The sequence below is a fragment of the Protopterus annectens genome, chromosome 13.part0 (assembly GCF_019279795.1).
Source record: "Protopterus annectens isolate FY-2018-M chromosome 13.part0, PAN1.0, whole genome shotgun sequence".
Taxonomy (NCBI): Eukaryota; Metazoa; Chordata; order Ceratodontiformes; family Protopteridae; genus Protopterus; species Protopterus annectens.
Genome location: NC_056747.1, coordinates 72,591,348 through 72,615,486, shown reverse-complemented (window position 1 = coordinate 72,615,486; position 24,139 = coordinate 72,591,348). Strand labels below are relative to the sequence as shown.

Sequence of the window (24,139 nt, the reverse complement as noted above, 5' to 3'; positions counted from 1 at the left end):
AGGAGGAGAAGGTAACCACACACACCACAAACACAGTCCCACATAGACCTATCACAACTGCAAACCAAACACATAAAAACAGAAAAACATTCCCGGAGGCACAAATTACAAACACAGCACACCAACAGAAGCCTCTAAAGCAGACACCCAATCAAACAACCTCCAAACATAGCACATGCAACACATAGTACACAAAGCTGGTGTGCCAAACAGTCACAGACCAGAAGGAGAAACAACATGCCTGATGCAGTTGTAATAGGTGACTCCATAGTCAGACACACTGCTGTCCCGCACACCAGACTGAACAAGGGAAAGGGTACAGTAAGCTGCCTGTAGGCTGCCACAATATGCCACATAACAGAAGTATGCAGGTCACTCCAAAGCAAGTAGAAATATGATGCAGTCATAGTCCATGCTGGTGTGAATGACCTGAGATGTACCTCCCTAGACTACATGAAAAGAGACATAGATGAGCTCTCTTATTATGTAGTCCAGGCCGGTATGACACTCACCGTTTACAACATCCTACCCTTGCCAATAATAATGCCACAGTACAAACACGGAATGATCAGTCATAGCAAGTGGCACACTTACTGGTGTCATTCCAAGGGGATCCAATGTCTGTCTGCTTGGGATGTCATGCTTGACAAGCCACGCAGCTGTTCTTGGGATGGCTTGCACCTGTTACCCCTGGGCGTCTGGATAATGGATAAGGCCTTTGCCACCTCCATAGAGCCTTTTGTAGGCAAGGCTGAAAAGACTAACCCACCACCCTAGAAAACATAAGTGGAAAGAAACATAAGGGTAATGCTGACCAATGCCAGATGTGTAAACCCCAATATGCATGCTCCAAAGGCCATCCCCAGTATGGAGAACATCGATGTCTGTGCAGTGACAGAAACCTGCTGCAAGCCTCCTGACAGCACACCAGCACTACCAGGTTATACCACATATCATGTGTCATGGCCCCAAAACCTGGAACAAAACATAAAAGGAGGGTGAGTATCCATATTCAGCACAGACACCCATACATCCAGGTAACTGACAATGCACAAGGCATTGCAGTCCACCCATGTGCAACTAACTGTAGGCAAGACTGCTGTACAGTCTGTAGCATGCTACAGACCACACTCTCACACACAGGAACCCCACCCAGCCATCCTGAAGACACTGGACAGTATGAATGTCCCACCAAATACCAAACAAGGTACCACAAATTACCACATAGGTGGTAAACCATTATGTATGGAAGGAGTAATCAGGGACCTAGGGACACAAGTGGACAGTAACCTGTTATGTAACACTCACATTGCCAATGTGGCTAGGAAGACTGTCTACATTTGACACCGTATCAGGAAAGGATTCACATCTACGTCAACAGAGGTCATTGTGCCCCTATACTGTTCTCTTATCACACCCATAATATAGTACAATGCCTCATATGGGATGTACCTTACCTGACACCTGCAGCAGTTAGAAAGACCTCAAAGGTACCTCACCAAGAGGATAAAGGGTCTCAAATATATGTCATATGCTGCCTGGCTGTAGACACCGCAGCTGAATGCAGTCACATACTGCCTACACAGAGGCATTGCATGCCTGTTGTAGAAGGCCATGCCCAACACAGGAGTAATGGACATGCTCCACCCCAGAAAACTCAAAGCCATCGGAGCTGCGAGAGTGAGAGATGTCAACCTCACAAAATAATAAAATAGGATGTGCTGGTGGGACAGATACATAATCCAGAGGCTCCCCACACCCTGGACCAGAATCCCACTCCATGTTAGGCAGAGCCCCTCACTGACACTCTTCAACAGGAATCTTGCCAAGTGGATGGATGATTGTAGAGTTACACTGGGGGTCTTCACTGTGTCATGTCCAGACAGAGGCACAGCAAAGCAAATCATAAATGGCCATAATATTCACATAGCAAGGTGGCAAAAGCCACACACACTCTGGCTAGGCTAACAAATGCCCTAGGGTGGATAGCCTAGTATGAACCTATGAACCTATGAAGATACAAATTGTACAGGACACTAAGGATAATCCCAAGGCTTTCACAACTGATGGTAGGAACCGTGTTGGGAATTCACAGATATGCTCTGAATCACACAAATATCACAAACACACACACATATTGCCAACATACATCCTGACAGGTGCAGTGCAAACCCCCAGAATGCAGAATATCTATCCCAGCAGACTGCTGGCCCCTGACATTGCAGATGCTGAGGTAACAGCCAGCATCTACAAAGCAAAACACACAGCAGCAATGGTATGAGATGGTGTCCTGGGCTGAGTGCAACATGGACTCCAAGATGAATGGAATGCCAAATCACACTACTGCTCAATGTCAGCCTTACCACAGAAAATGTACCCAAAGAGCAGTGTACAACAACAGTGGTCCTTCTCAACAAAGGTGTTGCCTGAATGGATACTGAAAACTACTACCCCAGAATCCTGAGAAGCTTGGTCTGCACAGCTATGGAAAGGATCAGCATGTACCACAGACATAAAGATATTGGGGACCTACTGACACCGGACCCAACCCAGTGTGGCTTTCTTAAGTGCAGATCCTGCCCCTCAACATGTTTGACTCAATTGAAACAGTCATTAAGGTCATTGATGAGGGCAATGTGGTCCACACAGCGTAGCTGGACCTTGCAAAGGCTTCTATACAATACCCTACGTGTTCATTATAGATAAGCTCACCAGCTTAAATATAAACCCCTATGTCAGTAGAGGGGTTGCAAACCAGACCAAGGACAGAACAGGCATGTTCAGACATGCTAAAGCCATGTCAGACTACAAACCAGATATAACTGGCATCCCACAAGACTTGGTCCTGGGATCTCCCTCGTCTGGTATATATGTCCCATAGGTACAGGCAAACATGGAAGGACTATGTCTGAACATGTTTGCAGAGGACTACAAACTGCTCACCATATATGATACACCAGCTGACACAAGCATCCCACAAAAGGGCCACATAGAAACAGACAACTGGTGCCATAGCCATGTCAGCAAGCTAATTGCAGAAAAATGTATAGTCAACCCCCGTGGATATACAGTAAGTGCCCACCAATTACCACATAGGTGTTAATCCATTATGTAGTTAACATGTAATGAGAGACCTGGGGACACAAGGTGATAGATATCCTGCATTGGACAAACATGTGCTGTAGTGTTTACAGAAACATTCCATATACCCACCTAATCATGAAGGTTGTCAGATCTAGATAAGGGGAGGTAATTGTGGCTCTGCAGTCATCCTTCATCAGCAGTGCAATTGACTACAATAGCCCCTGTGGGATGTACCTCAGCAGACCCCTCCATCAACCGTAAAGTCCCCAAAAGTACCTCACCAGGAGTATCAAAGAGCTTGCACAGATGCCATGTGTTGCCTGTGTTGCTGGTATCAATAAACATGCTGCACCTTGTACAATCTGAATGGCAGTGAGCTATGCACATGAGAGACCTGAACCCCAGCACTGACTTACATAGGACAAGCTGTACTGCATGATCCATAACACAGAAGCCACCCCCACCCATGAGTGAACTCCCAGTACAGGCTACCCATAGAGTCACTTATCAATTTTCCTCAATAGGAATCTTAATGAGTGAATGGGAGATGGTAGCTTTAACTTGGGTATCACTGTCATGTCACAGGTAGACAGAGGCACAGTATACTAACCATGACATATGTCATGGCAAGCTCCACTTACAATGTGTGTTGAAGGACAAACACACTCTCCAACTAACATTAGACATGGACTAGGGCACATCGCTAGTGTTTGCAAATGTACACTTATGTTGTATACACTACCAATGTTGGACAGGCCTGGTTTAAGTAGTTCATATCTGAACAGAATGCAACACGGTCAGATGTATACAACTGGCCCCTAACCAGGCTGTTGTGCTCACTATCTAAATGTAAAGCAGTGATAGCACTAAAGCCCAGGATACTGTCCACCACAGTCAAAGTACTACCAGTACACTATACAGTACTATAGTGTTAGGTCAGTGTGAAAGGATGTTGACAACTGTATGCAAAGTATCCCATGCAAACACTGCAGGCACAGTATAATCCTGTTGTGTTCACACACAAAGCAGTTGTACAGTAACTACACAACATGACACACAACACACAACCATAAACGGGTGATATTTGTTGAAGTTCACACTCATCCACAAATGTGGTGGGCTGCAGAGTTCAACATATGGAATGCTCACACTGGGCATGCTCACACACTTTGATAAATAAGACATATGTCAGACAACATGCCATGGGAAGGCTGAACTGGGCATGCTCACACACTTGGGCCAAATCTCAGTTTAGCAGTTGGACACACATATCTGGTATTTTTACATGTTATTCCAGGAACCAACCACATTACAGCAGTCTGCCCAGTGCACACAGTTAAATGACTACAGAGACATACATGATATATGGATCCCTCCCATATGCAAACATCTTCCACAGATGCACAAGTTGTTCATACAAACAGGGAATGCTATGGCAATAAAGATGTGCAAACAGTCTATCAGCAACAAATAATGTGCATTTGACAATTAAACATATGGGTGTAGAGGTCAACACTAGGCTGTTTTCCATAGGGAATGACAGCTTAGCCAGACTGTGCTTGGCATCTGCCTCCCCACAGGATGAAACATTCCCCTTTCTAAACACCGATGATGTCAGCACCATATAAGTACAGCAGGAGAAAAAAAGCCACCCAGTGATGTGAATAGTGCGCTCCGCTAATGTGTCTGTCACAAGTGTCATAACATAGTTAGGTAGGGGTTTGAATCCTGCAAGCGGTTGGTGTGTGTGTAAGTCTGTGGGAGAGAAATGTCCCTTTTGGCAACTAGGAAAACACTCTACAGGATGCACATTCCCCTTTCTAAACACCGATGATGTCAGCACTCTATAAGTATAGCAGGAGAAGGAAAACCTCCTAGTAATGCGAATAGCGTGCTCTGCTAATGTGTCCGTCTTAAGTGTCATAACATAGTTAGGTAGGGGTTTGAATCCTGCAAATGGCAAGTGTGTGTGTTTTTGGCTGAGGGGGGTTATTGTGTGTGAGGAAAATGTCCCCTTTGGCAACTAGGAGAACAGACTACAGGATGCACATTCCCCTTTCTAAACACTGATGATGTCAGCACTCTATAAGTATAGCAGGAGAAGGAAAACCTCCCAGTAATGTGAATAGCGCGCTCTGCTAATGCATCTGTCTCAAGTGTCATAACATAGTTAGGTAGGGGTTTGAATCCGGCAAGTGTGTGTGTTTGTCTGAGGGAGATTCGTGTGTGTGCAATTTTGTGTGAGGAAAATGTCCCTTTTGGCAACTAGGAGAACAGACTACAGGATGCACATTCCCCTTTCTAAACACCGATGATGTCAGCACTCTATAAGTATAGCAGGAGAAGGGAAACCTCCCAGTAATGTGAATAGCGTGCTCTGCTAATGCGTCCGTCTCAAGTGTCATAACATAGTTAGGTAGGGGTTTGAATCCTGCAAGTGTGTGTGTTAGGCTGAGGGTGATTTGTGTGTGTGCAATTTTGTGTGAGGAAAATGTCCCTTTTGGCAACTAGGAGAACAGACTACAGGATGCACATTCCCCTTTCTAAACACCGATGATGTCAGCACTCTATAAGTATAGCAGGAGAAAGGAAACATCCCAGTAATGTGAATAGTGCGCTCTGCTAATGCATCCGTCTTAAGTGTCATAACATAGTTAGGTAGGGGTTTGAATCCTCCAAGTGTGTGTGTGTTTGTCTGAGGGGGATTCGTGTATGTACAATTTTGTGTGAGGAAAATGTCCCTTTTGTCAACTAGGAGAACAGACTACAGGATGCACATTCCCCTTTCTAAACACTAATGATGTCAGCACCCTATAAGTACAGCAAGAGAAGGGAAACTTCCCAGTAATGCGAATATCACACTCTGCTAATGCATCCGTCTCAAGTGTCATAACATAGTCAGATAGGAGTTTGAATCCTGCAAATGGCAAGTGTGTGCTTTTGGCTGAGGGGGGTTAGTGTGTGTGATGGAAATGTCCCTTTTGGCAACTAGGTGAACAGACTACAGGATGCACATTTCCCTTTCTAAACACTGTTCAGCTGAAGGCCATGGCTCTGGCACAAGTTGTCTGTTTCTATGATGCCCCATTGGAAGATGCTTGTGTCAGCAGGAGAGTCGATTATGGTGGCCAGTTCGCAGTCATCTGCATATCTGGTCAGCCACAGTCCATCCGTGTTGTCCTGTACCTCCACTAAATATATACCAAACAAGAGAGGTCCCAGGACTGAGCCTTGTGGGACACAACTCGTAACTGGTTTGGAGTCTGGCATGGCTCCAGCAATTCTAACCATGTGGGTTCTGTCCTTGAGCCACTGTGCAATCCATCTAGTGACATAGGGGCTTATATTTAAGCTGGTTAGCTTCTCTAGAATGCCCAAGTGGGGTATTGTTGTGAAGGCTTTTGCGAGGTCCAGGGAGGCTGTGTGAACCACCTTCCCCTCGTCAATGGCCTTGGTGACTGTTTCAAAGAAATAAACCAGGTTAAACCTGGTAGTGCTGGTATGCTCTCAGTAGCCCTGAACCAGGCATCTGTTACTGCACAGATATCGATGTTCTCCATGCCAAGGAGAGTTTTGGGTGCATGCATCTGGAGATTTAGACTTCTGGCATTGGGTAGCATTACTCTTAGTTTCTTATCCCTTGTGATACCTATGAAGGTGGGTTTGTCATTTGAGCCTTGCCTAACATAGGCACTATGGGGGTAGCAAGAGCCTTTGCCAATATCTGAAAGCCCAGGGGTGACAGGTGCAGGCCATCCCTAGTGAAGCAGGTAGTTCAACAGAAGATGAATATGTGTAGGTGTAGTGCCTGTGATTAGTTAGCAGTAGCATATATGACTGCTCACGTGGACACATGCCAGGTAAGTCATATGCACTGTGTCACAGGCAATGCACATGTGAACAGGACAAACAGTGACATCCTGTCAAGTGGGACATGGACATACATATAGTAAGCTATGCAGATGGCACTAGGAGTCCACAGAAGCTCTATAACTATGCATTGCAGGTGTGATCAGTATTCCAGGGTAATTGCAAGCAAACATGCATGCAAACAAAGCTACAGTAAACAGGGCTGCATGTAGTCGATTGTACAACAAACAAGCTGTACCACTTCCAGTAGGTAAACTGCAAATATGCAGGCACTATGCACATGTACATGGAAATACACGGGTCAGATGGCTAGTGTCCAGTCTCAGCGCACACAAGTGTACAGACCATGTACTGTCAGGATGTACAGTAACTGGATGGAAACTCATGTGCTCATACCTGCAGTAATACACATGTCAAATAACAGACACTGAGCCTTCACTCAATGGTTCCATACTTAGTAGGATGTATGCTACCTGGCCTGCCACCACAGTATCCCTGACATATATGGGGACTCTCCCTCCTGTGACAGTTAGATTTGTGTGTTGGGGCTGTCTAGCATGGTATGAGATGTGAGCATGCAGTGCTAGGGTGCTCCTGTGTGTCCTGTACCAGTCATGTAGTACTGCACACATATCAACATCCTCAAACATCTGCATTGCAGAGTCCAGTGTGGGCAACATGCCACTTGCAATTTACATGTCCATCATTGCGTATTACTACATTCATTACCTTATCCCCTGTGCTACCTATGTATGTAGCCTTCTGTTGACATCATTACCACCAGTATGCCAACATGTGCAGATGATACACTATGGTAATTACCATGGGTGTAGACAAGAGTACATGACAATCACACACTTACTGCATCAGGCATGCTGTGATATACCCACAATTAATTCAGCACACAGTACTGTTAACAACATGATACTATTACTACACATCTATGTGGTCACCCTGTGCATCAGCAACATGTTAACCTTTACCTGCACAGTTGTTACAGATTGCAGGAGGTGGCACAGTTTCATCATATGCACAGGGTGTGAACTTGGTATGCCTGAGTCAGCCAAAGATACCACCGATTGACATGTATGTGTATGTGTGTTGGTGAGGGACAGCAGTAGAAGGTGGGGCAATGTTGATGCAGTGTGTGCATGTATGCAGTAGCCCTAGGTGTTGTCAATTTGCATGTGTGTATGGATGCACACAGTTCCACCTCATGGCTGCCATATACTGGTGTTTGTGGACAGCCACAGACTGTACCTGCCAGGTCATACAGATCAGTGTCTCTGGCCACGGACACGGTACCTGTGCCTTGCAGGGGTGCTACGGACTGTATCCAGTACCAACCCAGACTGTGTACTGTCATTAGAAGCAGGTGTTTGTTGACTGGACACAGATCCCTGTCAGGCCTGGCCAGAGCCACGTGCACGTGGTCTCCTGGGGTGGTCTGATGACAGCACAGACCCAGCATTGCTGGGGCTGCTGCTGGCACTACGGGGGGGGGCCACGGTCCTGTTGTCATCCGCGATGACTGCCAGCTGCTGCTGTTGCTGGCATATGGCCACGTCGACGCCTCAACCGCCCACCATCGCCCTGGCTCATGGACATGTAGTTGTGGAACCGGTCTAATATGTCCCCACAACGTCTGTCTATGACATCGGTGAAATCACGGATGGCAGCCGCAATGTCACACATACTGTCAGTCATGGCTGTGCGACATGCTGTCAGCTCCCTCAGACCCTGTCTGGTGTACCGTTCCATACATGACTGTGCCTGCATGACAGCCCGAAACATAGCTGAGGTTGTAAGACCTCTGTGGGCACGTCTGACAGGGGCAGTACACCCACGGATGCTCCCACAAGAACCCCTGGACATCTGTTTGTGTGGTACCATCTCTGGGCCATGCCCATGGCTGCTGTGTGGGGAGGCATGTGCCACAGATACCACATTACCCTGGTCAATGCCCACTGTATGCCGTCCATCACCTAGGGACATTGGTGACAAAGGGTGTATTGGCAGGATAACTGCGCATTGATGGGGTCGACAGCTGTGTACTGTCAATCGGCTGACCAATGGCAGACCCTGGCATACCTTCCTGTGCCATTACACAGATGTCATCATTATCAGTACCCACGGCATCTGATTCAGGTTCCCTGCTACATGACACCAGAGCAGCACCAGAACCTGTGGGAGGGAAACAGGAAACACAGTTTACAATGTCTACACATTACCAGTGATGCACACATGCACACATGCACAGGTGCACACATGCACACATGCACAGATGCACACATGCACAGGTGCACACATGCACACATGCACAGGTGCACACATGCACACATGCACACATGCACGCATGTACACATGCACACATGCACACATGCACACATGCACAGGTGCACACATGTACACATGCACACATGCACACATGCACAGGTGCACACATGTACACATGCACACATGCACACATGCACAGGTGAACACATGCACGCATGCACACACATGCACACCATTCACCTGAAATGCCAACCGCATGAACATGCAATGCAACCTTTTACCAATGAAGACCAACATGCACAAACCCCATGTACAAAGGGGCACGGGGAAAAGTTTCACAAAATTTCAGAAAATCACACCCCAGAAACCCATCATACAAGGCCTCCGGGGGAGAAATATTCTTCAAACTAACGGAGTTAATTAAAACCCCCCGCCTTTTTTTGGTTTGTGATAGGGATCCTTAAAAACATGTCAGTCAAACGGCCATACTGATTATCAGGAAAAAATACAACAATTCCCCCCTTTACCGGCAGTGCTTTTGGGTATAATTGCATTTCTTGGTTTCGGGGACAAACCCAAAAATTTCCCCTTTTTAATAAGGTACCCCAACGTCCTTCCCTTGGATATCCCAAACCCACGTCCCTCGGGGACCTCTCATAAAACCTTTCCCTTGTTTTCCCCGGAAATTTCCCTAAACCCCCCCATTTTTGGTAAAAGGAGCCAAAAACCCCCTTTGGCCCACCCCTTTGGGGTGGGATTCCCAGCCCGAAAAAACTTTAAAATTTCAGGATTTTTACCTGCCCCAAGCCTTTTAAAAAAAATTTTGTCTTTTACCCCGAGGCAAAATCTTGCCACAAAGTGCAGCCTCTCCTCCAAACCCCCGGGGGGAAAAGAATCAAACCCCACCCTTTTTTGGTTATTTACCCTGTGGAATTTATTCCCCGGTAAACCCTTACCCCAAAAGAAAAATTTGAAAATCAGGGAATTTGTAGCAGGATTTCACACATAAAAAAAACCCCCATGTAGACTTGTTTTCAAAAATTCCAAATGATGTTGTCATTTGAAAACATTAAAAAGGCCCCCTTTTGGGGCCCCACCAAACAATTTAACAAAATAAACTCAAACAAACTATTCCAAAAAACAGTCGAACACTATTAAAAGGTCAAAAACAAAAATTCAAACTTTTGGGGGAAAAAAATAAATTTAAACCCCTTTTTTTAAAAATTAGGCCAAATTTTTTTTATAAAAAAAATTTTAAAAAAAAAAAATTTAAAAATTAATTAAAATTTAAACTTTTAAATAAATGTAATTTTAAAGATGGGCCCTGGGAGAAAACAAACAAATGGGTTTTACCCCTTTCATGTTTCTACAACAAACCCAAAAATGTTTTTACATCACCAATTTTTGACCACACTCCCAAAGGGAACTTTTGGGGGCCCCAAAAAAAAATTTAAAAAAAATTTAATTTTAAAAAAAATAATTCCCATAAAGGGGCTTCTACCCGGCAATTTTGGTTATTTTCCACATACAAACTCATTGGCAATTTTAAAAATCAAGAGGACAAGTACCAAAGGCCCTTCATTTGTTGCAACCTGGGTTTTAAACTTTTATCCCCTGTCACCCCAAATTTCAAGAACCAAGTATTTAAATTGTGGAGGGTTTGGGTGCGGTGTACCCCCTTTCAAATTTTTAAAATTTGTTTTCCCGTGGTCCTCCCTTTTTTTTTCCGGGGAGCCCCTCAGGAAGGGGATCACAAAATGTGGGGGCCTGATGTTCCTTCCCAATTTTACCAGGAGCCAACACACCCTTATGGTGTAGTAAACACCCTTTTTCAGGGAATTTTCTGACAATGGGAAAAGGTGGTTTTATTTTCCCGGGGGCACCTAAACATTTCCATTTTACAAAAATTTTTTACCCTACAATCAATACATCTATTTTTTTTGTGGGTTTTTTACTTTTTGCACTTTTTTACCATTTTCCCCTTTGTAATTGTACCTGTGGGTTTCCCAAATTAAATTTTCTCTATTTTTAAATTAAATTAATTGTTTCAATGTAATTTAAATTTTTTTAAATTTGGGTTTAAATTTTAAGGGGGTTTTATTTGGGGAAATTTTTAAGTCATTATTGCAGTGGAGGGCACCCAAAAAGTCGGTTTTGGGTGGTTGGGTGTTTACTATGTTTTAACTCTGCATGGGTTGACTTTTTAATATTTAACCGAGTGGTTTTAATTTTATGTTTGTAATTTTACTCTTGGGTTTGTATTCACTTCTTTTGGTTTTTTTGTGTCAACTTTTAAAAATTATTTTTTTTTATATTTTTAATTTTTCATACCCTTTTTCAAACATTATTTGGTGAAAACCCCCAAGTTTTCCAACTTAACCCTTCAAAAAACAAATGGCCCTATTTTCCGGATTTCCCAAATTGAATTCCCTTGGGGCCCCTTTGTCACTTTTATATTTCACCCCCGAAATTTTTTGGGCAGAATCCTTGGGGGTTAGGTTTTGGTTTTGGATTTTTACCTTTTTGACACTGGTGTTCCTTTTTCCCCTTTTAAGGCACCCCGTTTTAAAATTTTTTTTAACATTTTTGCTCCTCTTTTTTTCTTCTTCCTCTTTATTTTATATTTAAAAATTTATTTATGATAACTTTGTAATTAATATTTTTTTTGAAATTTTAAATTTTTTTAATATTAAATTTAAATATAACATTTAAAAGGGAATTATTTTGCCCCCCAAGATTTTAGGGGGGACCCACAAAAGGGGGTTTTTTGGAGGAAAGGGGGGACAGGGTGGTTTAAAATTTAAAAAAAATTTTAAATTTCCCCGTTTTGTCAAAAGTTAGTATCCCCCACAAATTCTATTTGTTTTGTGTGCTTTTTAAATTTTTCATTTTTTAACCAAAAATTTTTTTACACCCTTTTATTTTATTTTACTTTGCTTTATTTTATTTTTTAAATTTTTTTTTTTTTAAATTTTAAAATTTTTATTTGGGTTGACAAACAAGAATATGTAGACAGGTTTACACTTTTTTCAATTTGGGTTAACCCATAACAATTGCAAACATACATAAATGGAAACCACTTTTTCTGCCCATCCCTTTCTTTTCCAAACCCTTTATTGTCACCTTTCCCCCTACTGTTTACCCCACTGGGGTGGGGGTTTGTTTCCCCGGCCCTTTTAAACCCCCTTATTAAAATTTGGAACCGCCCTGCAATATGAGGGCACTTTGCCCTTTTGGGAATTTCCTAAACCTTTTTGCACCTTGGGCTGTCTTTGGTTTCCCTTCGTTTCCCTTTTCCCTTCCAAAAACCCCAAATTTCAACCCCTTTACTTTTTAACCTTTTTTTTTTGAAAATTTTTGTCCCCTGGGGTTTTTTCCCTTTTTTTACCCCAGGTGCTGAAAAATTTTTTGGGGGAGGGAGTACCTATTTTGTGGTTTATATGTTATTTGAAAAATTTTCCCCCCTTTTTAATAAAAACATTTTGTAACTAAAATTCGTTTCACCTTATTTCAAACATTTTTATAAAAATATTATATTTTGCCCTTTCTTTTAAGGCAAACCCATGTGTTAGCAACATGTTTTTTTTTGGGTGAAAAGTGGGATTTTTTTTCCAAATTTTGAATTAAAACTAAAACCCTTTCCGATTTTGGGGGGGGGGGGGGGGGGGGGGGGGGGGGGGGGGGGGGGGGGGGGGGGGGGGGGGGGGGGGGGGGGGGGGGGGGGGGGGGGGGGGGGTGGGGGGGGGGGGGGGGGGGGGGGGGGGGGGGGGGGGGGGGGGGGGGGGGGGGGGGGGGGTGGGGGTGGGGGGTGGAGGGGGGGGGGTTGGGGGGGGGGGGGGGGGGGGGGGGGGGGGGGAAATTTTTTAACATTTTCCCCCAAAATTTTCGAACCCAAAAAAATTTTTTGAAACAAAATTTTTTTGGGTTTTTTGGTTTTTTTTTTTGAAAATTTTTCCCCCCCCAAAAAAATGGGCAAAAAATATTTTTTCATTTTTTTTTTTTTTTCTTTTTCTTTACTTTTTTTTTTTTTTGTTTTTTTTTTTTTTTTTTTTTTTTTTTTAAAATTTTTTTTTTTTTTTTTTGGGGGGTTTTTTTCCCTTGAAAAAAAAAAAACCCCCGCAGTTTTTTTTTTACCCCCCCCCAATTTTTTAAAATGTTTTCCAGGGACGGGGGGGGGTTTTGGGGGGGGGTTAGGGGGGGACATTAAAATTAAATCCCCAAAAATTCCCAACCAAATTTGGGGGGTTGTAACCCCCCCCAAGGCTTTTGCATTTTTAGTATTCCCATTAACCACCAAACACCAAGATATTCACACCATTAAACAGCGTGCATAACACATGCATAATTTGAACAGAAATACACAGTCCAACAACATGCAGGGTTAATTGATGGCAACAGGCCATCAGGTGTGGATGTATGAACAGGGCAGATGCATCAACGGACATGCAAATATATATGACCCAACAGGACAAACGTCCAGGGGTGTTAATTGTGATTGCACATACCATTTTCACATGGAATGGGTTATATGTGGTTATAGGGTGGGGTAAAGAAAGTAATATTAACACCTTCAATAACAATACATATGCTGTACATTTCTAATAGCTACAGTTATATACACACTACTGTTCTAACTACAGTTTCCTATATGATAACTATTTCAACTTGGTGATAGGACTGTTACTGCAACATCAATATACATTTTATGGTTCTTCATACACATTCATATCTAGCTTTGTTCAGCTACATCATCCTGCTACATTTGCTTTATATAGCTGTAGACAAGTGTGGATGTTTGGTATATCAGGCAATCATCCTATCTGCATATTGCAGACTGAGAGCAACATATCCAGATTTTGGGATACACATTCCAGATGCAGCAACACTTTGAACAGATTTTGCTGTTTGGTTTTGAATCTCACATGCATTTCATTCTGTCTTGACTGCAGTATACTTTATTCAGGGGTTATTACTACTGTATTGCTGGATTCATGACACTTTCTCACACTCTCTCACTTGCTTTCATTTTACTATTCAGGATGGTACTTACTTCTAGGCTTTATTGACATGTTTTACCTGTAGTTATTACAATCCTTTCCAGCAGTCTCACTTCTGTCATGTTTCAGTATTTCCACAGGGATATATTTCACACATGTGATTTCATCATCTTCTGCAGCTATACTTTTCAGCCTGCTGCAGGTTGTGTACTATTTTCTTACAGGTAGGGCATTTTTTTCAGAATATATGTCAGACAGTTTCATTTTTCAGTTTAACTTACAGGCTGAAACACACTTTTGTAATCAAGCAATACTTGCATACACTTTCACACTGTTACTTGCAGATTTTAGTCCTTACTGACTACACTGCACTCTTTTGCTGACTGTCATACTTTTATATTTCTTTACAGTTACTGGTAGTGGATTACTGACCTGCCTGGTGGCGCAACCGCACCAGCCTATCACCATAGGCTCTGCGGTTCGCAGAACGGACACCTGCAGCTGTAATATAAATGAAGTAATATTGGAATACACATCTCCATAATATCAGCTAGTTTAATTTCTTACATACATAATTAAATGTTACTTACTCAGTAGTGGGGCGTTGAGTGTTTGCCGGCCCTCCTGGATCCAAAGGTTCAGTTGGTCCTGCTTGCGTCTCTTCAGGTCTTCATGGTGGTGATGGACCTGCTCACCAGTCCTTGGAATCCCTGTGGCACTGGTGAGATCATGAGCCAACCGGTCCCACGCCTCGGCCCTGTATGCTCCACAGAGGACCTAGCCCTGTATGAGTTGGGCCTCATGATTATGGACTAGGAGCCAGACCATGTACCTGGACTCCTCAACACCCCACCTCTGTGCTCGAAAGCAACTACCCTCTCCTACTCCTGTCATTCTGCCTGCAGGTCAGTTCTACAATCGTTTATGCTGTGTATTCCCGCATATGGGGCTTATATAGTCCGTTTTTCCCGCACATATCTGTGATTGGCCATTTTGGAATTGTATCAACTTCAGTAAACCTGCATTGTCATGCTCCAGTTTGTATTCATTCCTATATATTAGCTATTATTGCATTTCTAGGTACTGCTGTCATGGCTTAGTGGTTTGGTACCTTGACTATGGTGTATAGTATCCTGCGTTCGAACCTGGCCACTGCTTTTTATTTTTCATGACTGTCTAGACATGCTGAGGGGTGTGTCTGTGTAAAGGCAGTTTTGATACGGCTTGCTCAACGTTGCCCGTCAGTTAGCTTGTTTGCGCGGTGCGCAGCTGTGCGTAAACGGGGTACGCTGGTTTAAGCCTCATTTGGCTATCAGCATGCATATTACACTCAGCTCAGGTAGGGGCACATAGATTTAGCGTGTTAAACCACTGCTCAGCTACGGGCACTCATTTTGCACCAGTTAAACCACTGCTCATCTACGGGCAGATGCACTCTGTTAAACTGTAGCTCAGCTATGAGCACATCTGGCATTTTTTCTTCTTTTGTTACCTCACATGTCTTCAATATAAATGGGCTATTTCATTACATTTTACATAAATTGTGGTTTTATGTGTACATATTTGTCAGAGACTTGTTTCCTGCTTATTTTGAAAAAAAAAAAAATGGTGTTGTGAGGGCTCGAACCATGAATGCCTGCTCTTCAGCCAACATCTCTACTGCTACGCTATTGCTTTCTGGCTTATTTTGCATATTTAGTTCTTATATGCTTTCCCACTGACTGCTAACTGTAGCTGCGCTACGGGCACGCCATGCAAATGAGCGCACTCACGGTTAAACATCTTTACAATTTAAAAAAAATATATAACACGTTCATTTATATATTTTATGTTCATAGTCTGTGGGGGCATGTGTTGTGTTGTGTTTATTCACATTTCTGTGGACTCTGTTGTGGGTGTTTACTTTGGGCACTTTTACACTTCTGGGGGCGTGTCCGCTTTCAGGGCTCAGCCTACGGACATGCCCCCTACTGTCTTACACAGACCGTGTTAGACTTAGGTGTGATTCAGCATGCTCTCATGAATATGCAGAGCATGCTGACATCACTCCATTTAACTGCAGCCTCTGTGTAAGAGTTATAACTCTTACATGGAGGCTTCGTGAATCCTTGCCACTGTATTTAATATGGACTCATGCAGCTTTCACGTCACTTAATTGTTGTAGAAACCAGTTATATGTGATAGAGTAATTTATTAAATACTTTCTCACCCACCAGCAGATCAAAGGTAGGTCATAATGCAGTGCTATTATTTCCACTTTGTTTATCAGTGGGGGCAGTAATCAGGATGCATAAGTTTAAACTCTACTAATTAAGGAGCTGTTGAAACAGCATAGGACTGAAGAAAATGTAGCTTCTTGCAGGATGGCGGGAATTTTGTTTGTAGGGAGACTGCCTTTGCAGGACAGTGTCTAGTGTTTTAAAGAAAGTAGTTGGCATGAGGCATCATGGGGAGCTAGATGAGTTTTTGGATTGTGAAATGATATTCATGAAACTCTGACACAAAGAGGAACCTACATTTTAACAGCCTTTGCATTGCATTGGTTTTGTGGAAGGAGTTCATTGTGGCAACTGGTAGAGCCTATTCGTACTTGGGCATCAATGTATCTACTCAAGTTGGTCTTCTCACTGGAAAATGAACAGATTACTAAGTTGGTGATGGGTTTTAAGCTACTGTATTGCCTTAGCATCGCGTACATGTTTTGAAGTTAATAGAATGGTCTAGCCATATCTCCAAATACTTATATAGTTTGACCATAGATGATGGGTTGTCTTCTGGGTCATCTATTCTGATACTGTCTGACACATTTAATTTTTGTGGTGTCATAGAGATCAATATTTTTTTGGAGCTTATCATTAACATGTTTCTCCAATGCCATTGGAATAATTTATTGATATCTGCCTACCTGCATACTATTCTGAACTTGCTTTTTTTAGCAGTATCAGATCATTGATATACATGGTGACATTTAGTTTGTTCCAATAAATAAGCAATATAGAATGTTTTCTGTATCAAAATTTGGTTACATGGTAACAATAAATTGATTTTTTTGCATTAGATATCTACTAAAACCTTTGTGAATAAGCTGTGGCATTGAATAATCAACTAAATAAAACATTGATAGAATGTATGCCCTTAAACAAAATGCAAAATTAATAACAAAATAAAGTTGCATGTGTGTTAGAATTTATCTCTTTCTGCACTGATGTCTAGGTTTAATAGTACATCTGGACTTTTGGGCTTTATTTTATTGTTCTCTAATTTAAAAAATGGGAATCGATTTATTACTAAAGAAAAAAAAACATTTTTGGTAGCATGCATTAGTGTGGTTTAGTGGTGCACTTCAGATATGTAAATCTATTGGTTTAGTATGGGGATTCATTTTCAAAAATATGCTGCTGTATTAAATCATATGTTTAAAATGTCAAAATGTGACTGCTGCAAGCCTTTTAATTTTGTTCTAATTGCACATGGCTTTTAAAGTCTCACTACAATGCACCTGCATCTTGGACTTTTGCAGATATTTGTCAAATAAAATAATTTCCCCACTATCTTAAATATGTGTGCATGCTAAGTCTGTTACCCTAGATGGTCTCTGAGTTTATGCATAGGTTCATAGATTAGTACTAAGCTAACTGCCCTTGCGAGCCATTTTAAGCCTAGCCATTTATCCCTTGTGAGACTCAAACCCTGAATCTTTTGCTTGCAAGGCAAACACCTTAACCATTAGGCCACTCTCCCAACCCCTTCAAACACTTGTGATCAATGGGGCTTCTACACTTTGGCTCAGATATTTTGGAATACTCCTTTGCTACCAGTATGGATCGTTATACCTTTCTATACAGCTGAATGAATCCATTCTGTTTAACCACAAACAGCACTGTAGTAAAATTTAAAGTAGTATTTAGCAGGCTGGCAGCAGCTATAATATAAAACAAATACCTACAGATGTATAAAAATATATAGGCAACAATTATCCAGGCATCTATAAACTTACACAGAAGAATGTTTTCTCTAAATCAGTTTACACTCAGCTGTACACAAAGTAGCTGCCATTTAACTCTGGCTAAAATGGAGGTATAAATCATTTCTGAGGCACATTATACAGAGTCAGCATGGTATTATTTGAAATAATATTTAGGAGCTATAAAAGGTGAATGCAGTCAGAAGTGGTGGTGGGGTGCTATCCATCTTAGTGGTGCATGATAGTGTCTTTGGCCAAACAAAGTTGTTTTATGTTGTCATTCCAAAAATGTTGTCAGCGGATGGCTAATATTCTCTTTTGCTTTTAGCAATGGCAACCCTTCTGTGATTTTCATGAGATTGTGGATGTCAGTATAAAGCAGGCAAGTCATGACATGACAATAGAGAGTCGAATTGTCACCATTGCCAAACAGGACAACAAGAGTATGGTAAGTGTTATTTTTAAAATACATATGTTGTCAAAATGCATTTATTTGATGTATATCTCAGTTCCACCAAAGTGTGTCTGTCAGCAACTCCAGAAAGCAAATATTAATTCTGAAACTATCAAATGTTGGTAGAAAGGCAGTAAAGTAATGAATCTAGCTGATCAGTCTGATGGTGGTCTTAGATTATGTAAAACGTCATTTAACATTTAATCTTTTGCATTGTGTCACTTACACGATGTATGCCAAAGATTGCTTACTTCATTCTGATAGAAGGGAAGTTGAAAATCCTCAGTGTTGCGTATTCAACATTTGCAGTGCCATTGATGAATAAAAAGAGACAGCCGCGGTGGTGGAGAGGTTAGTGTTGTCACCTCACAGCAAGAGGTTCTCTGGTTTTAGTCTCGGCTGGGTTGCCTTCTCTGTCGAGTCTGCATGTCCTCCCAGCAATCAGGTGGATTTCCTCTGGGTGCTCTGGTTTCTTCCCACATTCCAAAGACATGCAGTGGGTGAACTGGACACTCAAAATTGGCTGTAGGTGTGACTGAGTAGTACGAATGATCTTCTATGGCAGGGCTAGCCACCTGGTGGTATAAACCTTGGCTTGAGATGATTGTCACTGTTGATGGTATAAACCTTGGCTTGAGATGATTGTCACTGTTGAAGTGACACCCCAACCCCATGGGGAAAAAGGGGATGAGGATGGATGGACTGATGAATTAAAGAGAAGGCAATGTTTGTAGCTATTCTTAAATTATTAAGCAGACAGAAGCTTATGTTATTTTCCTATTATGAAAGTTATGTCTAAAGACAAGGAATATCAGGGAAGTGAAGGTTTTATGAGCCTGTTGAGCTATAGCTGCTGAATTGTTGAAGGTCGGTGGCATTTAAGTAGGGTAAAGGAGGACAGGCAGAGATAATGCAGTTAAAGTTTTCCCTCACAGTTTATATTACATCATTGCACCTGATGGATTAATGGAAAGTATTTTCTCCTGTCATTCATGTTCTATGTGTGACTTCTTAGTATACAACTTCATAAACTTCTACTAAGGATACATTTACCTAAGGATTTAAATTTTTGCTTGCAACATAAGCAGGGCATGTTTATGAGACAGATATGTGTCTTACAGGATCCCCATAGTCTGGAGCAAGCTCCCTGTTCATGTATGTGATGACCCTCCACTGGGCCAGTAATCAAGGATCCTTAGTCCTCACCACTGGCAACAGTGGGGGATGTACACTGAGAGCATAACAAGTACACACACAGTATTTCCAGATGCAGCTCTCTGCATCAGCTGCAATTTTCCTTAGAGCACAGTGAAACCACCATCAGTCTGGGGCTAGTTTCTCTCTCTTTCTCCAGATCCCCAATAAGACTCTTCACTCACACAGCTTAGTGGCCAAGCCAAGGCCTCCAGCACTCTCTCTGTCCAACCAGTGCTTCATGTCCCTGCCCAAGTAACTTGCACATATACACTCTTTGAGGTTTGATTTACACACACACACACACACACACACACACACACACACACACACACACACACACACACACACACACACATACACACACCTGGTTGAGGCTGGCACAGGGTTACTAGCTATGCCCCGTCTGTCCAGACTATGAGTTAGTTATTACAGCTACCAGTCACTCCTTATCAGTTACTTTGCAGCCCTTAACAAAGGGTGTCCAATCCTACTGTGTAATATTAATATTAACACAAATGATAGTTTGACCAAGAGCAAGGCTATTAGGAGTGGCCCACACAATGTCACCAAATAAATATGCAAGTACTCTCAAAACTTAAATATCTCTACACAGATCAGCCACAATGAAAGGTTTAAATATATTTAATAATAAATAATAAAAGAACAAGACAATACTAAATATATATTTACAGTGACATCAGAGTTCAAACCACAGGAAATATTTAAAGAAACATTGAAGGACAGTCTCAAATAAATAAAGAAAAACATCTAAACTAAGCTTTACTATATTCCTGACTATATCTAAGAGAATTATACTGTTCCCTAGAAACTTACTTCATTCGAGAAAGGTAGATGTGGTGAATGGATCTTCTAGTTGTTGTGAGGTCCAAGACAGTATACAGAATGCTCTGTCTCACTAAGAGACTTCTCAAATTAATATTTCAAACATTACTGCTGGGCTAGCTTGCAAAATGACATCATTTTTTCTTGTCATCAGACTTCTAGTCCCCAGGCCCAAAACAACCATTGATGGCAGCTCGTAGCATTTAGCATCTATCTGTAAAATTACATAGACCTCAGATCTTTGGTAAATGCTAGAAGTCATAAAACCATTGCATTCCTTCACATTTCAAAACTAGTAATTAGTTCACCCAAAAGACAATACAGAAAGCTTCTTAGCACAGACTCATAGACTGAAAGATACCATCTTTTATTGCATAGCCTATAAAGTAATTTAATTTCAGCTATTTTCCTAACATTTGCTGGACTGAAATTAACTTCCTGCATTCCAGTTTCCACTGTTAAAATATATACATTTAGACAGTTACAATAGTGCATGTATATTTCTGTTCTGTGGATTGATTTTAAACACAAGCCTTTTGCAAATACCATTTTCAACACACGACTGTACAAGCAGTTTACACATGACATAATGTTGTAATACATTTATAAAACAAGCACCTTACACAAATCATTTCAATATTCACCAATGACATATAATTATTTACAAAATTCCAGCTAGCTGGGCAGTATCTCCTTTCATCACAATGGGAAGCACAGTCCATCCCCGATCCTATGTAAGTGTGATCAATGGATGAGAAATTGGAAATTTACTTCAGTCTGGCCCCCATGTCTTGATAGACAGAGGCAGACAGTAACTATGCCCAAACTAACATACCCACCAAATAACCCTTCATAACTAACATACCCTTCCTAATAAATGCTCATGATACATGGGGACACAATTGGGTTGGATTATATGGCTAGGCTTATAAAGCCCTTGTGGTTGTCAACCTAGTATATACTTATGAACCTATGAGGCTATGACTTTACTTTATTACTTGATGGTTTCTTTCTAGGGTCAGCATAGGGATGCATCTACAGACTTTAACAGACATATTTCCTGCACGTTTGGCAGTAGCACAGCATGCATACAACTCATTTGAATACATCCTGACTATAGGAAAAATCTGTCAGCTTTTCCTTATCTATCATCATTTCTGTTGCATGAGGACATTCTTAGAAGAGTTTTCTGACTTCTTCATTGACATTAAGCATGAGTCTGACTTAATACATACAGTGTACAGATGTCCCAATGTACTGTTAGATGTGCAAGGAACATTAATCTGACTTAATACACACAGTGTACAGATGTCCCAATGTACTGTTAGAGGATCACAGAATATGAAACAGGAGTATTAGCTGTAGTACATAGCTGCACTATGTTACTGTAAAATGTGTAAGGGACATGAAAATGATGATAGCCTTGAATTACATCTTGAGTATGCAATAATAATTAAGCCCTGTTTGTCTAAAGGAGTTCAGTTTCAGCCCTACTGTGGCAGCTGCAATTGAATTTTTTTTAGAAAACTGAGGTTTAATTATTATTGCTCCATAAAAAGCATGCTAGATCTCAGAAAACTGCCTCACTGTTTAAAAGACTGATACGGGACTGGTTAACTCTGACAGTACTTGCTTGTATTATATTGTGTTTTAAAACAAATATCAAACACTATTTACTTCTTTTAGAACTAACTTACAATGTTATAAACTGGATATACGTTAGGTGTCTCATGTATACATTAATTATCTTTGATGGTGGCACATTAAATGCTACTTTAGATTTTAAACTGAACACTTTTGTTACATTTTTTCCTTTTAGCAGTGAACGTCTGACTCTGCACACAATGTGCATGGGCCTAGTCTGATTCTGCACACAATGTGTATGGGCCTAGTCTGATTCTGCACACAATGTGCATGGGCCTAGTCTGATTCTGTACACAATGTGTATGGGCCTAGTCTGATTCTGCACACAATGTGCATGGGCCTAGTCTGATTCTGCACACAATGTGTATGGGCCTAGTCTGATTCTGCACACAATGTGCATGGGCCTAGTCTGATTCTGCACACAATGTACATGGGCCTAGTCTGATTCTGCACACAATGTGTATGGGCCCAGTCTTTCTCTTTTTCTTCTTTTTTCCTTTTCTTTGTGCTTTTTTTTCTTTTTTTCTGTTTATAAAGGTTGCAATTACTCTTGAATGCAGTCTTATACTCTCCAACTAATTGTTTTCTTAGTTAGCTCTTCAACAGATCCCCGTGGGCTTGCTTTACTTTTAACATTTATCACTGTATTTTCAACTTAGCAATTATGTTTACGTTTTTTCATCCTACTTAGGTTTTCAGTTGTATATCATGTTCATTCATATTATGATTTGTTTTTGACACACAAACCTGATAAAGTATTGATTTGATACGAAAGTGATCTTTGTTAAAACTTTGGATATTTATTAATATTTATTCTGGTGGATGACTATTGGTAGATCTTTTTGTTAGTCAGTCAGTCATTTTTTACTTAGTTTGGTAATTTATAAAGTATTGATTAGGTGGTTAGCCTATACAAAGTGTTAATAAACTGGTCTTAGATTGTTTGCCTCTAGCTTTCTAGTTTCAGTTTTAATTAGAACAGTCTCTGGTTACACTATGGTGTTAAGGGGAGGGAGACTTGGCTAAAGGAATAATTTTAATGCTTTATTGCTCTTAACAGAGCCATCCCAACTACTCCCTTGTTGCAATCAACCTGCTTATATTTAAGTAATGTTTTTGATGCCTTTCATTACACTCAACTAGGATTGTTTGTGTGTTTCAGTGAAGGATATTCCATTTTTAACTCAACTATGGACTACCTACTATTTTCTGTTAGATTATTTTCTAGCATGTATTTTATAGTTGTATTTTACAGTTCAATTTTTATTAAGTAAACTAGGTGCATAGCATAATTTAGGAAGCAAACATCACACCCTTCCACAATGCAAAGTTATTCCTTTAAATGACCCGACTTTGTGTTTTGCAGTTACAGTTTTTCCACCAGATGGCAGGCTGCATCCACATATGGATTTTGAATTACTCTCTTGCCGGTCTGTCAAGATAGCAATAATAAGCTATATAATAAAACCACGTAATTTGTATATACTACATGTAATGTACATTGTAAAATAAGCCCACAATATCATGCAGTGAGTGAGTGCACAGACTTCTGAAATGCTAAATTAACAAAGAAAAATGAAAACTGACTGGGCCCAAATGTAACTGTTTGTGGATAGATTCCTTATCCTGAAAGTATAAAGAGCAAAAAGCTATCATAGTAAAGTAGAACAATTTTAATTTACAAACTGTTGCAGAGGAGGTTATTACAGTCTTACTGCTATTTTCCCCCAGGACTTTCTAATGAGTAACTTGAAAAAGGGTTAAAGGAAGTACCATAACAAGGGATAAATTGTATAGGTAAATCATATG

General features: G+C 41.3%; 1 protein-coding gene across 1 annotated transcript in view; it reads left to right on the top strand.

The window, feature by feature from the left end:
* LOC122817593 (tyrosine-protein kinase JAK2-like) overlaps window positions 1–24,139 on the top strand; it is an 876,396-nt gene that overhangs the window by 442,796 nt on the left and 409,461 nt on the right. Inside the window, exon 7 of the mRNA XM_044090632.1 lies at window positions 18,521–18,640. Within this exon, the coding sequence (XP_043946567.1) occupies window positions 18,521–18,640 (120 nt within the window). The remainder of the gene's footprint in view (window positions 1–18,520; window positions 18,641–24,139) is intronic.